Below are 16,599 nucleotides of genomic sequence, written 5' to 3'. Positions count from 1 at the left end.
ATGGAGGAATTGGGCCGAAGGGCCTGTATCTGAGCTGTCTGTCTGTATGGCTGCAGAAAGTGTGGTGGAGAGGGCAGGCATCTTCAACCGTCTTTTTGTTCGTTTCAGTAACTTTTCTCGAAGCTGGAGCTATCTCTTATTGCTGGTGGATGGGTGGACAGTCTTGTAGGGTTAATCACACAACTGTGTCTCCTACCGCCAGGAGATAACATTATCTTACACAACACCACATGGTGATTGCCGGAGCAGCTGCTGGGCGAGTAAGAGGTCTTATCTCCAGACCCCCGGCAGGGCAGACCTGTCCCACACACTTTGCTGTACAGCTTCTACCCCGCTGTTTACTGGACTCCTGAACGGACTCCTTGTATGGTAACAGAGAACCATATTTGTTACACGGCAGTGTAGCGGTTAGCGTAACACTGCAGCCTGAGCTCAACTCTACCACCGTCTGTGAGGAGTGTGTACGTTCTTCCTGAGACCACGTGGGTTTGCTCCGGTTTCCTGCCACAGTGAGTTAACTGGTCATATGGGTGTTACTGGGCAGCGGGGGCTCGTTGGGTTGGAGGGCCCGTTACTATGTAGTAGAGAAGTCAAAGCCAGCATAAAAGCCAAAGAGAAGGCATATAATAGTGCAAAAATCAGTGGGAAGTTAGATGCCTGGGAAGCTTTTAAAAACTAACAGAAGGAAACTAAAAACGTCATGAAGAAGGAAAAAAGGGAATTACGAAGTAAGCTAGCCAATAATATGAAAGAGAGTACCAGAAGTTTCTTCAGATGCATAAAGTAAAAGGGAGACGAGAGTGGATATCACACCGCTGGAAAACGATGCTGGAGAGGTGGTAATGGGGGACAAGAAAATGACAGACAAACTGAATAAGTATATTGCATCAGTCTTCACTGTGGAAGACACTTGCATTGTGGTGCGAGTTCCGGGTGTCAGGAGGAAGAAGTGTGTGAAGTTGCCATAACCAGGAAGAAGGTTCTTGGGAAACTGAAAGGTCTGAAGGTAGATAAGTCACCTGGACCAGATGGCGTACAACCCAGAGTTCTGACAGAGGTGACTGAACAGAATGTAAAGGTATTAGTAATGATCTTTTGAGAATCACTAGATTCTGTAATGGTTCTGATGACTGGAAAATTGCTAATGTCACTCCACTCTTCAAGAAGGGAGAGAGGCAGAAGAAAGGAAAATTTTGGCCAGTTATTCTGACTTCAGTGGTTGGGAAGATGTGCTAAGGATAAGGGCTCAGGGCACGTGATAAATAGGCCACAATCAGCACAGTTTCCTCAAAGGAAAATCTTACCTGACAAACCTGTTGGAATTTTTTGAAGAAATAACAAGCGGATAGACAAAGGAGAGTCGGTGGATGTTGTATATTTGGATTTTCAGAAGGCCTGAGCTCATGGTATCACAGGAAAGATTCTAGCATGGGTAAAGCAGTGGCTGATTGGCAGGAAGCAAAGAGTGGGAATAAAGGGAGCCTTTTTGGACTGGCTGCTGGTGACTAGTGGTGTTCCACAGGGGTCTGTGTTGGTACTGATTCTTTCTATGCCAAGTCAAGTCTGTTGCCAATGTGGAAGGTAGGTGGAGGGGCAGGTAGTTTTAAGGAAGTAGAGAGTCTACAGTAGGACTCAGACAGATTAGGAGAATGGGCAAAGAAATGGCAGATGGAATACAGTGTTGGGAAGTGTATGATTATGCACTTTGATAGAAGAACCAAAAGGGTAGCCTATTTTCTAAATGGAAACTAAATTCAAAAATCTGAGGTGCAAATGAGCTTGGGAGTCCTTGTGCAGGATTCCCTAGAGGTTAATTTGCAGGTTGAGCCTGTGGTGAGGAAGGCAGATGCGACGTTAACATTCATTTCAAGAGGACTAGAATATAAAAGCAAGGATGTAGCAAGGGGGCTTTATAAAGCACTTGGTGAAGCCTCAATTTTTAAAATTCATTTATGGGATGTGGGCATCACCAGCTAATCCAGCATTCATTGCCCATCCCTAGTTGCCCTTGAGAAGGTGGTGATGAACTGTCTTCTTGAACCACTGCAGTCCCTGAGGTGTAGGTACACCCACAGTGCTGTTACGGAGGGAATTCCATGATTTTGACCCAGCGACAATGAAGGAACAGTGACATGTTCCAAGTCAGGATGGTGAGTGACTTGGGGGAGGGGGTGGATTTCCAAGTGGTGGTTTTCCCAGGTATCTCCTGTTCTCGTCCTTCTAGATGGTAGTGGTCATGGGTCTGGAAGGTGCTGCCTTTGGGACTTTGCTGTGTTGTTGCAGTGCATCTTGTAGATAGTACACACTGCTGCAACTGTCCGTGGATGGTGGAGGGAGGGATTGGATGCTTCTGGAAGGGGTACCAATCAAGTGAGCTGCCTTGTACTGGATGGTGTCGAGCTTCTCGAGTGTTGATGGAGCTGCTCTCATCCAGGTGAGTGGTGAGTATTCCATTACACTCCTGACCTGAGCCGTGTAGATGGTGGACAGGCTTTGGGGAGTCAGGAGGTGATTTACGTGTCACAGGATTCCTAGCCTTTGACCTGCTCTGGTAGTTTACATGGCTAGACCAGTATTGTGAACTTGGAGTATTGTGAGCAATTTTCGGGCCCCTTATATTAGAAAGGATGTGCTGACACTGGAGAGAGTTCAAAGGAGTTTCACAAAAATGATTCCAGGATAGAAAGGCTTGTCATATGAAGAGTGTTTGATGGCTCTGGGCCTGTATTCACTGGAATTCAGAACAATGAGAGGGACCGCAGCTATTTACAATATACATTAATGATTTAGATGAAGAGATTAAAAGTAACGTTAGCAAATTTGCAGATGTCACAAAGCTGGGTGACAATGTGAAATGTGAAGAGGATGTTATGAAAATGCAGGGTGACTTGGACAGGCTGGGTGAGTGGGCAGATGCATGGCAGATGCAGTTTAATGTGGATAAATGTGAGGTTATCCACTTTGGTGGCAAGTACAGGAAGGCAGATTACTATCTGAATGGTGTCATGTTCGGAAAAGGGGAAGTACAACGAGATCTGGGTGTCCTTGTTCATCAGTCACTGAAAGTAAGCATGCAGGTACAGCAGGCAGTGAAGAAAGCTAATGGCATGTTAGCCTTCATAACATGGGGAGTTGAGTATAAGAGCAAAGAGGTCCTTCTGCAGTTGTACAGGGCCCTAGTGAGACCCCACCTGGAGTATTGTGTACAGTTTTGGTCTCCAAATTTGAGGAAGGACATTCTTGCTATTGAGGGAGTACAGCGGAGGTTCACAAGGTTAATTCCCGGGATAGCGGGACTGTCATGTGTTGAAAGACTGGAGCGACTGGGCTTGTATACACTGGAATTTAGAAGGCTGAGAGGGGATCTTATTGAAACATATAAGATTATTAAGGGATTGGACACGTTAGAGGCAGGAAACATGTTCCTAGTGTTGGGGGAGTCCAGAACCAGAGGCCACAATTTGAGAAAAAGGAGTAGGCCATTTAGAACGGAGTTGAGGAAAAACTTTTTCACCCAGAGAGTTGTGGATCTGTGGAATGCTCTGCCCCAGAAGGCAGTGGAGGCCAATTCTCTGGATGCCTTCAAGAAAGAGTTAGATAGAACTCTTAAAGATAGTGGAATCAAGGGATATGGGGAGAAGGCAGGAATAGGGTACTGATTGTGGATGATCAGCCATGATCACAGTGAATGGTGGTGCTGGCTTGGAGGGCTGAATGGCCTACTCCTGCACCTACTGTCTATTGACTTTATTGAAGCTTATCAAATGGTGAAAGGCCTTGATGAGTGGATGTGGAGAGAATGTTTCCTATCGTGGGAAAATCTGCGACCAGAGGACACAGCTTCAGAATGGAGGGGCGTCCTTTTTAAACTGGAGAAGGGAAGGAATTTCTTTAGCCAGGGAGTGGTGAATCGGTGGAATTCATTGTTACAGGCAGCTGTGGAGGCCAAGTCTTTAAGCATATTTAAGGCAAAGGCAGATAAGATTCTTGATTGGTCAGGGCATGAAGGGATATGGGGAGAAGGCAGGAGAGTGGGGCTGAGAGGGAAAATGGATCAGCCATGATGAGATGGTGGAGCAGACTCGATGGGCCAAATGGCCTAATCCTGCTCCTATTATAACAATTTACAGTAAGAAGCATATATATTTTTTAACATAGTTAAATTAAAAGTAGTGCAAAAAAGAGGAATAAAGAGAAGTAGCGAGGGGGCGTTCAAGAGTTCATTGTCCATTTAGAAATTGGATGGCAGAGGGAACGAAGCTGTTCCTGAATCATTGAGTGTCTGTCTTTAGGCTCGTGTATGTCCTCCCTGGTGCCAGCAGTGAGAAGAGGGCGGGTCTCGGGGTGATGATAAATGCTGCCTTTTTGTGGCATCGCTCCTGGTTACTGGGAGACTAGTATGATGGAGCTGACTGAAGTCTCAAATTTCTACAGCTCGTTTTGACCCTGTGCAGTGCGCCCCCCCCACCCCACCCCACCCCACCCCACCCATACCAGATGGTGATGCAGTCAGTTAGAATGCTCTCCACGGTACATCTGTAGGAATTTGTGAGTGTCTTTGGTGACATACCAAATGTCCTGAAACTCCTGATGAAATTTAGCTGCTGTCATACCTTCTTTGTGGCTGCATCGATACGTTGGGCCCAGGACAGATCCTCAAAGGTGTTGACATCGAGGAGCCTGGAACTGCTCACTCTTCCACTTCTGATTGCTCGATGGGGACTAGAGTGTGTTCCCTCAACTTCCCCTTCCTGAAGTCCACAATCAATTCTTGGTCTGACTGACGTTGAGTGCAGGGTTGTTGCTGCAAAGCCACCTAACTAGCTGGTGGGATACAGTGTACGGAAGTGCACGGTCATGCAATTTGGTAGAACGAATAAAGGCGTAGACTACTTTCTAAATAGGGAGAAAATTCACGAACATGAGATGCAAAGGGAGTCCTTGTGCAGGATTCCCTAAAGGTTGGCTTGCAGTTGGAGTCGCTGGTAAGGAAGGCAAATGTAATGTTAGCATTCATTTCGAAAGGATTAGAACGTAAACGCAAGGATGTAATGCTGGGGCTTTATAAGGCATTGGCCAGACCACACTTGGAGTATTGTGAGCAGTTTTGGGACCCCTATCCAGGGAAAGATGTGCTGACATTAGAGAGGGTCCAGTGGAAGTTCACAGGAATGATTCTGGGAATGAAAGGGTTAGTGTATGAGGAGTATCTGATGACTGTACTTGAGTTTTGACGAATGGGGGGGCATGTATTAAAACCTATTGAATACTGGAAAGCCTACGTAGAGCGGCTGTGGAGAGGATTTTTTTTTCCTCAAACAGGGGAGACTCGGACCAGAAGGATTCAGAATCAACAGATATCCATTTAGAACGAAGATGAGGAGCAATTTCTTTAGCCAGAGGGTGGTGAATCTGTGGACTTCACCATGGAGGCCAAGTCGCTGAGTATTTTTAAAGTGCAGGATGATAGGCTCGCGATTAGTCGGGGTGTCAGAGGTTATGGGGAGATGACAGGAGAATGGGGTTGAGAGGGATTATCAATCAGCCATGATGGAATGGTGGAGCAGACTGGATGGACCATATGGTCTAATTCTGTTCCTATGTCTCATGGTCATAGCCTCTCAATTTACCTTGTTGTGGTCTTGCACTTCATCATCTAACTTTTCTGGCAGGTTTTGCAGTTTATTCTGCGTTGTAACACACAAAATGCTAGAGAAACTCAGCAGGTCAGGCAGAATGTTTACTTCATCCCTCCTCCTCTACCCACCTTGCTTCACCTACGACCTTCTAGTTTGTCTCCTTCCCCTCCCCTCACAGTCTCGTCTCCTTTCCTTTCCAGTAGTGGGGAAGGGTCCCAGTCCGAAAGGTCGATTGTTTATTCGTTTCCCCAGGTGCAGTCGTTCCTGCTTAGTTCCTCCAGCATCTTGTGCCTGTTACTGGAGATGTCCTACATCTGCAAAGCTCCCTATCTTTCTGATTCCTTCTGAAGCCAGGCCAGTTGACGCGTGGCTCCAGTCTGGAGAAGACCAGGTGATAGGGATGTCACCTACCTGAAGAACGTCAGTGTTTTGCCTTCTGTAAATTCCCATATTGCTGTTGTGGGGTTTCCCTCTGCGGCTAATAATAAAGATCTCAGATGGGTTTGGTTAGAAAATTGTGCTCCCCGGAGTGGGTGAAGTTGAGCAGGAAGTAATTTAGAGGGATGCGACCCGCCCTCCCCATCACCTGCCAACTCGTACTCCTTCCCCTCCACAGAAGCTGCCTGACCTGTTGAGTTCCCCAGCATTTTGTGTGCGTTGCTCTGGATTCCCAACATCTGCAGAATCTCTATTGTCTGGCAACGCTTGTTTTCGGAGGGCAGAGTTTCGGGGAAATTTCCAATCACGCATGTGATTGGAGGGATGGATTTCAGTGGAAGCGTGTGATTGGAAGGATGGGTGTTCGAGGAGGCTTGTGATTGGAGGGATGGTTGTACAGGACGCGTGTGATTGGAGAAGAAATAGATTGGTAAACTTGCGATATTATTGCTGAGGTGGTCGTTCGGCCGGGCGATTCTGTCCGGGGGAAGCCCGTGCTCCCTTTACCCTCCTCGACCCGCAGGCCTGGGGCTGGAGGAGACGCTTCGCTCTGATAGGAAATAGAAACCAGACGCGGAGCCTGTGGGCCGGCTCATGTGATTTCCAGGAAAGGGGCGGCGCGGCTGCCCAGAGCGCCGGGGGAGGAATCTCCACCGCCCGCAGACCGAGGCGAGGGAGCCGCCTTTCGAATAAAACCCGCCGCTCGGGGCTGGGCTGCAGACAGAGCTGCTCACACTCTGCTGGATGGGGAAGCAAAGGTAGGGAGAATGAGGGAGTAGCGAGAGGGTTACGTAGTTCAGGACGAGGATCGGACGAGGGGAGCGGAGGAGGGGGTGGATAGGACGAGGGGTGAATAGGAGGAGGGGTGGATAGGACGAGGGGAGAGGAGGAGGGGTGGATAGGACGAGGGGAGAGGAGGAGGGGTTGGATAGGACGCGGGGAGCGGAGGAGTGGAGCGGAGGAGGAGGGGTGGATAGGACGAGGGGAGCGGAGGAGGAGGGGTGGATAGGACGAAGGGAGCAGAGGAGGAGGGGTGGATAGGACGAGGGGGGCGGAGGAGGAGGGGTGGATAGGACGAGGGGAGAGGAGGAGGAGGGGTGGATAGGACGAGGGGGGCGGAGGAGGAGGGGTGGATATGACGAGGGGAGCGGAGGAGGAGGGGTGGATAGGACGAGGGGAGCGGAGGAGGAGGGGGTGGATAGGATGAGGGGAGAGGAGGAGGGGTGGATAGGACCCAGGCAGAGGAGGAGGGGTGGATAGGACGAGGGGAGCGGAGGAGGAGAGGTGGATAGGACGAGGGGAGAGGAGGAGGAGGGGTGGATATGACGAGGGGCGCGGAGGAGGAGGGGGTGGATAGGACGAGGGGAGAGGAGGAGGGGTGGATAGGACGAGGGGAGCGAGGAGGGGGTGGATAGGACGCGGGGAGCGGAGGAGGGGTGGATAGGGAGCGGAGGAGGGGGTGGATAGGACGCGGGGAGCGGAGGAGGGGTGGATAGGACGAAGGGAGCGGAGGAGGAGGGGTGGATAGGACGAGGGGAGCGGAGGAGGAGTGGTGGATAGGACGAGGGGAGCGGAGGAGGAGGGGTGGATAGGACGAGGGGAGAGGAGGAGGAGGAGGGGTGGATAGGACAAGGGGAGCGGAAGAGGAGGGGTGGATATGACGAGGGGAGCGGAGGAGGAGGGGTGGATATGACGAGGGGAGCGGAGGAGGAGGGGTGGATAGGACGAGGGGAGCGGAGGAGGAGGGGGTGGATAGGATGAGGGGAGAGGAGGAGGGGTGGATAGGACCCAGGCAGAGGAGGAGGGGTGGATAGGACGAGGGGAGCGAGGAGGGGGGTGGATAGGACGCGGGGAGCGGAGGAGGGGTGGATAGGACGAAGGGAGCGGAGGAGGAGGGGTGGATAGGACGAAGGGAGCGGAGGAGGAGGGGTGGATATGATGAGGGGAGGGGAGGAGGAGGGGTGGATAGGACGAGGGGAGCAAGGTAGAGGGGGTGGATAGGACGAGGGGAGCGGAGGAGGAGGGGTGGATAGGACGAGGGGAGCGGAGGAGGAGGGGTGGATAGGACGAGGGGAGCGGAAGAGGAGGGGTGGATGTGACGAGGGGAGCGAAGGAGGAGGGGTGGATAGGACGAGGGGAGCGGAGGAGGAGGGGTGGATAGGACGAGGGGAGCGGAAGAGGAGGGGTGGATAGGACGAGGGGAGTGGAGGAGGAGGGGTGGATAGGACGAGGGGAGCGGAGGAGTGGAGCGGAGGAGGAGGGGTGGATAGGACGAGGGGAGCGGAGGAGGAGGGGTGGATAGGACGAGGGGAGCGGAAGAGGAGGGGTGGATAGGACGAGGGGAGTGGAGGAGGAGGGGTGGATAGGACGAGGGGAGCGGAGGAGTGGAGCAGAGGAGGAGGGGTGGATAGGACGAGGGGAGCGGAGGAGGAGGGGTGGATAGGACGAAGGGAGCAGAGGAGGAGGGGTGGATAGGACGAGGGGGCGGAGGAGGAGGGGTGGATAGGACGAGGGGAGCAGAGGAGTGGTGGAAACATGGCTCGTAACTCAGTGCAGCACACACAAAGTGCTGGAGAACCTCAGCATCTGTGAGTAGGAGCATTTCAGTCCGAGACCCTGAGGGGAGGGAGGAGGTGCGGTAATTGCTTGTTCAGTGGACTTTGTACATGTGAAGTGTGTATCTGTCCTCACCTCCCCAAACCACCCCCGACTCTGCCCTCTTCCCCCCCCACTCTACCCCTGACCCCTCTCCCCCCACTCTCCCCTCACCCCTCTCTCCCCTCACCCCTCTCTCCCCTCACCCCTCTCTCCCCTCACCCCTCTCTCCCCTCACCCCTCTCCCCCCCACTCTCCCCCTCACCCCTCTCCCCCCCACTCTATCCCTCACCCCTCTCCCCCCCACTCTCCCCTCACCCCTCTCCCCCCCACTCTACCCCTCACCCCTCTCCCCTCTCCCCCCCACTCTCCCCTCACCCCTCTCCCCTCTCCCCCCCACTCTCCCCTCACCCCTCTCCCCCCACTCTCCCCTCACCCCTCTCCCCCACTCTCCCCTCACCCCTCTCCCCCACTCTCCCCTCACCCCTCACCCCTCTCCCCCCCACTCTCCCCTCACCCCTCTCCCCCCCACTCTACCCCTCACCCCTCTCCCCCCCACTCTACCCCTCACCCCTCTCCCCCCCACTCTCCCCCTCACCCCTCTCCCCCCCACTCTCCCCTCACCCCTCTCCCCCTCACTCTACCCTCACCCCTCTCCCCCCACTCTCCCCTCACCCCTCTCCCCCCCACTCTCCCCTCACCCCTCTCCCCCCCACTCTCCCCTCACCCCTCTCCCCCCACTCTCCCCTCACCCCTCTCCCCCCCACTCTCCCCTCACCCCCCCCCATCCCCAGGATGAGCCAACAGAAGCCGCAGTTGCGACCATGGCTGATTGCGCAGATCGACAGTGGCCGCTACCAGGGTCTTTGCTGGATTAACGAGGAGAGGAACATGTTCCGCATACCCTGGAAACATGCGTCCCGTCACGACCTGTCTGAGCACGACTACCGCATCTTCAAGGTAGGGAGGAGGAGGGCTGGTTACACCTGGACTAGGAGAATGTCCAATGTTCCCCTTGCTGGCTCTCCCTCCCTCCAGCCTGGGGCACCCCCAAGGACGATCATACCTTTTGTGGGGAGCCCACAGATACTGCCCGGTTTATCAGATTAGGAGAGGCACAGACAGAGTAGACACAGTATCAGTTTCCATGGTTGAAATGTCTAATACCAGAGGACGTGTAGTTAAGGTGAAAGAGGGTAATTTCAGAGGAGATGTGTTTTTTACACAGAGTGGTGGGAGCCTGGGATGGTGGTAGAGACAGATACATTGGAGACTTCTAAGAGGTTTAGATAGACTCTTGAATGTGAGGGAAATAGCAGGATATAGTTTAGTTGGCCATTTGATTACTAATTTAATTGATTCGGCACAACATTGTGCAGAAGGGCCTGTTCCTGTACTGTTCTATGTTCCATGCAATTTAAGTTGGTTTATTTCTAAACTTTCCCATTCTGATGCAGAGAAGTTGGTCGCCTTAGCAAACTTCCTTTCCCTCGAGACACTCTTGCATCCACTGAGGTAGGCAGTATTTTCTGTTTCTATCTCTATCTCTCAGCGCAAGTCCCCAAGCCGAGGCATGTTTGTTTGTTGCTGGTGTCATGAGTTGATTTTCCCCAGTGCAGTTCAAGTGCCTGGTGCTTGTCCCAAGAATGAGCGCACTTCCTCTCCAAGCCTGTGGCACAAAGGAGAAGATGCCTTTTGGAAAGTCAAGGCTGCGTAGAACAGGCAGGAGGGGATGCAATGGGCGTAGGTCATAGAACAGTGCAGCACACGGGCAGGTCTTTTGGCCCAAAATGTTGTGTGGCCAACTTCTGCCTACACAATGCCCAGAACCCTCCATTTCCTCCACATTCATGTATCTGTCTAAATGTCTCTTAAAAGTCTTTAATGTTCTTGCCTCCACCACTACCCCAGGATGTGCGTTCCAGCCATCCACCACTCTCTGTATAATTAAACTTGCCCCTCACATCTCCTTTGAACTTCCCCCCTCTCACATTAAATGCATGACCTCTGGTATTAGGCATTTCAACTCTGGGAAAAAGATGCTGTCTACTCTGTCTATGCCTCTCATAATCTTATAAACCCCTATTGGATCTCCCCTCAGTCTCCAACCCTTCTGAGAAAACAACCCACATTTGTCCAGTCTCTCATGATAGCACATGCCCTCTAAACCAGGCAGCATCCTAGTCAACCTCTTCTGCACCCTCTCCAAAGCTCAACATCCTGCCTATAATGGGGTGACCAGAAGTGGATGCAAATGGTCTGACTAGAGTTTTATAAAGAGAGGAGCATAGTTCATTGACAGCAGTGTCACAGCTGGTCCTGACGAAGGATCTCAGCCCGAAAGGTCAACTGTTTGCTCTTGTCTGTAGATGCTACCTGACCTACTGAGTTCCTCCAGCGTTTTGTGTGTGTTGCTCTGGATTTACAGCATCTGCAGATTTTCTTATGTTTGCCGCAGGTAGTCAGGTGGGGAGTAGGCGTTTAGCACATTGACCTTCATCAGCCAGGTGCTGAGTCTAGGATCTGGGACATTATGCTGCTGTTGTACTCGTCACTGATGTGGTTTCACTTGGAGTTTGCACAGTTGTTGTCACCCTGTTGTTGGAAGGATGTGGTTAAACTGAAAAGAGCGTGGAGAAGGTTTATGAGGATGTTGCCAGGACTCAAGGGCCTGAGTTACAGGGAGAGGTTGGCCAGGCTAGGGTTAGGGTCTTTATTCCCTGGAACGTGGGAGAATGGAGGACGACCTTAGAGAAGTGTTTAAAGTTATAAGATGTATCAGTGAGGAGGATGGTAACAGTCTATTCCCCAAGAAGTGTTGTCCAAACCTAGGAAACACAGATTTGAGATGTGTGGGAAAGATTTAAAGCGAACCTGAGGGGCAACTTTTCACACAGTGAGATGGTGAGTGTATGGAACGAGCTTGTTTCGGAGAACTTGGAGGGGTAGGGATTGGACGGATATGGGCTGAACACAGGAAGTTGGAAGTAGCTTGGCACAATGGTCAGTCGGGACTGGTTGGGCCAAAGGGTCTGAAGCTGTGGTATATTGCTCTGTGACTCGAACTGCGTTTATGTCCTTGAGGGCAGATAGGCCATTGCTGGTGATGGGTTGGGCAGTTTTGACAAGCTGCTGGTTTGAGGGAGGGAGGGGTGCCGGGTAGAGGGAGCTCATTCAGTGTATCTGCGCTCTGACCCCATCACCAATCCTGCTCTCTGCTTTTCATTCGCTGCCTTCCCATATCTCCAAGCTTTTCCATACCATTGACATTCCCAGCACAGGGTGACTGCTCCACCAGTATCTCCGGACGGGGGTCACAGTTACCAGAAACTGGATTGGACCCACCATAGAAAGGGTGGTAATGAGGAAGTGAGACTCTATAGACGGCAGGTGAGAACCATGTCTGTGGACCTGGACAGGGCAGTGAGAGATTGTGGCAAGGTTGGGTGATGGAAGAGCTTGCTGATCGACCCCGGAATGAAGGTGGGAAGAGCAGGCATTGTGAGAGCTGACTGGCCTATCCCCGGTGACTAGACTGCCTTGGTCCATGCTCCTTGCATCTCCAGCAACTGCAGCTGAGCCACAGCCTGAGTTTTGGGCGGTGTGATAGGGAGGAGGATTTGGATGGCTTGGGCGAGGGTTTCAGTGAGGCTTGTTTGGGTGGGGGTGTTCGGGACGGTGCGTTCGGTGGGGGGGGTTTGGGACGGTACATTCAGTGAGGGGGGGTTTGGGATGGTGCATTCAGTGTGTGGGGAGTTTGGGACGGTGCGTTCGGTGAGGGGGGTTTGGGACAGTGCGTTCAATGTGGGGGTTCGGGACGGTGTGTTCGGTGGGGGGGGTTTGGGACGGTACGTTCGGTGGGGGGGGTTTCAGGGCTGTGTGTTTGGTGGGGGGGGTTCGGGACGGTGCGTTGGGTGGAGGGGGTTTTGGGGTGCTGCGTTTGGTGGGGGGGTTTGGGGTGACGTGGTCAGGGGAGAGTTTCAGAACACTATTCGGTGGGGGGGTTTAGGGTGACGTGGTCAGGGGAGAGTTTCAGAACATTGTATTCGGTGGGGGGGTTTGGGGTGACGTGGTCGGGGAGAGTTTCAGAATATTCGGTGGGGGGGTTTGGGGTGACGTGGTCAGGGGAGAGTTTCAGAACACTATTCGGTGGGGGGGGTTTGGGGTGACGTGGTCAGGGGAGAGTTTCAGAACATTGTATTCGGTGGGTGGGTTTGGGGTGACGTCAAGGGAGAGTTTCAGAACACTATTCGGTTGGGGGGTTTAGGGTGATGTGGTCAGGGGAGAGTTTCAGAACACTATATTCGGTGGGGGGGGTTTAGGATGACGTGGTCAGGGGAGAGTTTCAGAACATTGTATTCGGTGGGTGGGTTTGGGGTGACGTCAGGGGAGAGTTTCAGAACACTATTCGGTGAGGGGGTTTAGGGTGACGTGGTCAGGGGAGAGTTTCAGAACACTATTCGGTTGGGGGGTTTAGGGTGACGTGGTCAGGGGAGAGTTTCAGAACACTATATTCGGTGGGGGGGTTTAGGGTGACGTGGTCAGGGGAGAGTTTCAGAACACTATTCGGTTGGGGGGTTTAGGGTGACGTGGTCAGGGGAGAGTTTCAGAACACTATATTCGGTGGGGGGGGTTTAGGGTGACGTGGTCAGGGGAGAGTTTCAGAACACTATTCGGTGGGGGGGTTTGGGGTGACGTCAGGGGAGAGTTTCAGAACACTATTCGGTTGGGGGGTTTAGGGTGACGTGGTCAGGGGAGAGTTTCAGAACACTATATTCGGTGGGGGGGTTTAGGGTGGCGTGGTCAGGGGAGAGTTTCAGAACACTATTCGGTGGGGGGGGTTTAGGGTGACGTGGTCAGGGGAGAGTTTCAGAACACTATATTCGGTGGGGGGGTTTGGGGTGACGTGGTCAGGGGAGAGTTTCAGAACACTATATTCGGTGGGGGGGTTTAGGGTGACGTGGTCAGGGGAGAGTTTCAGAACACTATATTCGGTGGGGGGGTTTAGGGTGACGTGGTCAGGGGAGAGTTTCAGAACACTATTCAGTGGGGGGGTTTAGGGTCACGTGGTCAGGGGAAAGTTTCAGATCACTATTCGGTGGGGGGGTTTAGGGTGACGTGGTCAGGGGAGAGTTTCAGAACACTATATTCGGTGGGGGGGTTTAGGGTGACGTGGTCAGGGAGAGTTTCAGAACACTATATTCGGTGGGGGGGTTTGGGGTGACGTCAGGGAAGAGTTTCAGAACACTATTCGGTGGGGGGGTTTGGGGTGACGTGGTCAGGGGAGAGTTTCAGAACACTATATTTGGTGGGGGGGTTTAGGGTGACGTGGTCAGGGGAGAGTTTCAGAACACTATATTCGGTGGGGGGGTTTAGGGTGACGTGGTCAGGGGAGAGTTTCAGAACACTATTCGGTGGGGGGGTGTGGGGTGACGTCTGGGGAGAGTTTCAGAACACTATTCGGTGGGGGGGTTTAGGGTGACGTGGTCAGGGGAGAGTTTCAGAACATTATATTCGGTGGGGGGGTTTAGGGTGACGTGGTCAGGGGAGAGTTTCAGAACACTATATTCGGTTGGGGGGTTTAGGGTGACGTGGTCAGGGGAGAGTTTCAGAACACTATATTCGGTGGGGGAGTTTGGGGTGACGTGGTCAGGGGAGAGTTTCAGAACACTATATTCGGTGGGGGGGTTTAGGGTGACGTGGTCAGGGGAGAGTTTCAGAACACTATTCGGTGGGGGGGTTTGGGGTGACGTGGTCAGGGGAGAGTTTCAGAACACTATTCAGTGGGGGGGTTTAGGGTGACGTGGTCAGGGGAGAGTTTCAGAACACTATATTCAGTGGGGGGGTTTAGGGTGATGTGGTCAGGGGAGAGTTTCAGAACACTATATTCGGTGGGGGGGTTTAGGGTGACGTGGTCAGGGGAGAGTTTCAGAACACTATATTCGGTGGGGGGGTTTGGGGTGACGTGGTCAGGGGAGAGTTTCAGAACACTATATTCGGTGGGGGGGTTTGGGGTGACGTGGTCAGGGGAGAGTTTCAGAACACTATATTCGGTGGGGGGGTTTAGGGTGACGTGGTCAGGGGAGAGTTTCAGAACACTATATTCGGTGGGGGGGTTTAGGGTGACGTGGTCAGGGGAGAGTTTCAGAACACTATTCAGTGGGGGGGTTTAGGGTCACGTGGTCAGGGGAAAGTTTCAGATCACTATTCGGTGGGGGGGTTTAGGGTGACGTGGTCAGGGGAGAGTTTCAGAACACTATTCGGTGGGGGGGTTTGGGGTGACGTGGTCAGGGGAGAGTTTCAGAACACTATATTCGGTGGGGGGGTTTAGGGTGACGTGGTCAGGGGAGAGTTTCAGAACACTATATTCGGTGGGGGGGTTTGGGGTGACGTCAGGGGAGAATTTAAGAACACTATTCGGTGGGGGGGTTTGGGGTGACGTGGTCAGGGGAGAGTTTCAGAACACTATATTCGGTGGGGGGGTTTAGGGTGACGTGGTCAGGGGAGAGTTTCAGAACACTATTCGGTGGGGGGGTTTGGGGTGACGTCAGGGGAGAGTTTCAGAACACTATTCGGTTGGGGGGTTTAGGGTGACGTGGTCAGGGGAGAGTTTCAGAACACTATATTCGGTGGGGGGGTTTAGGGTGACGTGGTCAGGGGAGAGTGTCAGAACACTATTCGGTGGGGGGGTTTGGGGTGACGTCAGGGGAGAGTTTCAGAACACTATTCGGTTGGGGGGTTTAGGGTGACGTGGTCAGGGGAGAGTTTCAGAACACTATTCAGTGGGGGGGTTTAGGGTGACGTGGTCAGGGGAGAGTTTCAGAACACTATATTCAGTGGGGGGGTTTAGGGTGATGTGGTCAGGGGAGAATTTCAGAACACTATATTCGGTGGGGGGGTTTAGGGTGACGTGGTCAGGGGAAAGTTTCAGAACACTATTCGGTGGGGGGGTTTAGGGTGACGTGGTCAGGGGAGAGTTTCAGAACACTATTCGGTGGGGGGGTTTGGGGTGACGTGGTCAGGGGAGAGTTTCAGAACACTATATTCGGTGGGGGGGTTTAGGGTGACGTGGTCAGGGGAGAGTTTCAGAACACTATATTCGGTGGGGGGGTTTAGGGTGACGTGGTCAGGGGAGAGTTTCAGAACACTATATTCGGTGGGGGGGTTTGGGGTGACGTCAGGGGAGAGTTTCAGAACACTATTCGGTGGGGGGGTTTGGGGTGACGTCAGGGGAGAGTTTCAGAACACTATTCGGTTGGGGGGTTTAGGGTGACGTGGTCAGGGGAGAGTTTCAGAACACTATATTCAGTGGGGGGGTTTAGGGTGATGTGGTCAGGGGAGAGTTTCAGAACACTATATTCGGTGGGGGGGTTTAGGGTGACGTGGTCAGGGGAAAGTTTCAGAACACTATTCGGTGGGGGGGTTTAGGGTGACGTGGTCAGGGGAGAGTTTCAGAACACTATTCGGTGGGGGGGTTTGGGGTGACGTGGTCAGGGGAGAGTTTCAGAACACTATATTCGGTGGTGGGGTTTAGGGTGACGTGGTCAGGGGAGAGTTTCAGAACACTATATTCGGTGGGGGGGTTTGGGGTGACGTCAGGGGAGAGTTTCAGAACACTATTCGGTGGGGGGGTTTGGGGTGACGTGGTCAGGGGAGAGTTTCAGAACACTATATTCGGTGGGGGGGTTTAGGGTGACGTGGTCAGGGGAGAGTTTCAGAACACTATATTCGGTGGGGGGGTTTAGGGTGACGTGGTCAGGGGAGAGTTTCAGAACACTATTCAGTGGGGGGGTTTAGGGTCACGTGGTCAGGGGAAAGTTTCAGATCACTATTCGGTGGGGGGGTTTAGGGTGACGTGGTCAGGGGAGAGTTTCAGAACACTATTCGGTGGGGGGGTTTGGGGTGACGTGGTCAGGGGAGAGTTTCA

The 16,599-nt window shown here is 52.9% G+C and overlaps 1 protein-coding gene across 2 annotated transcripts in view; it reads left to right on the top strand.

Annotated features, from left to right (window-relative positions):
- The first annotated feature begins 303 nt into the window (after positions 1 to 303).
- LOC134353541 (interferon regulatory factor 3-like) overlaps positions 304 to 16,599 on the top strand; it is a 59,724-nt gene continuing 43,428 nt past the window's right edge. Inside the window, exons 1-2 of one of the 2 annotated variants that reach the window (XM_063061548.1) lie at positions 304 to 509; positions 9,467 to 9,632. In XM_063061548.1, the coding sequence (XP_062917618.1) occupies positions 9,468 to 9,632 (165 nt within the window). In that variant the 5' untranslated portion in view covers positions 304 to 509; position 9,467. Of the gene's footprint in view, positions 510 to 6,093; positions 6,836 to 9,466; positions 9,633 to 16,599 lie in introns of those variants that run through there. The other variant, XM_063061547.1, reaches the window with a different exon arrangement.

Source organism: Mobula hypostoma, chromosome 11 (assembly GCF_963921235.1).
Source record: "Mobula hypostoma chromosome 11, sMobHyp1.1, whole genome shotgun sequence".
NCBI lineage: Eukaryota > Metazoa > Chordata > Chondrichthyes > Myliobatiformes > Myliobatidae > Mobula > Mobula hypostoma.
The sequence above is the reverse complement of the archived record's forward strand: the minus strand, read 5'-3'. Positions and strand labels throughout refer to the sequence as shown.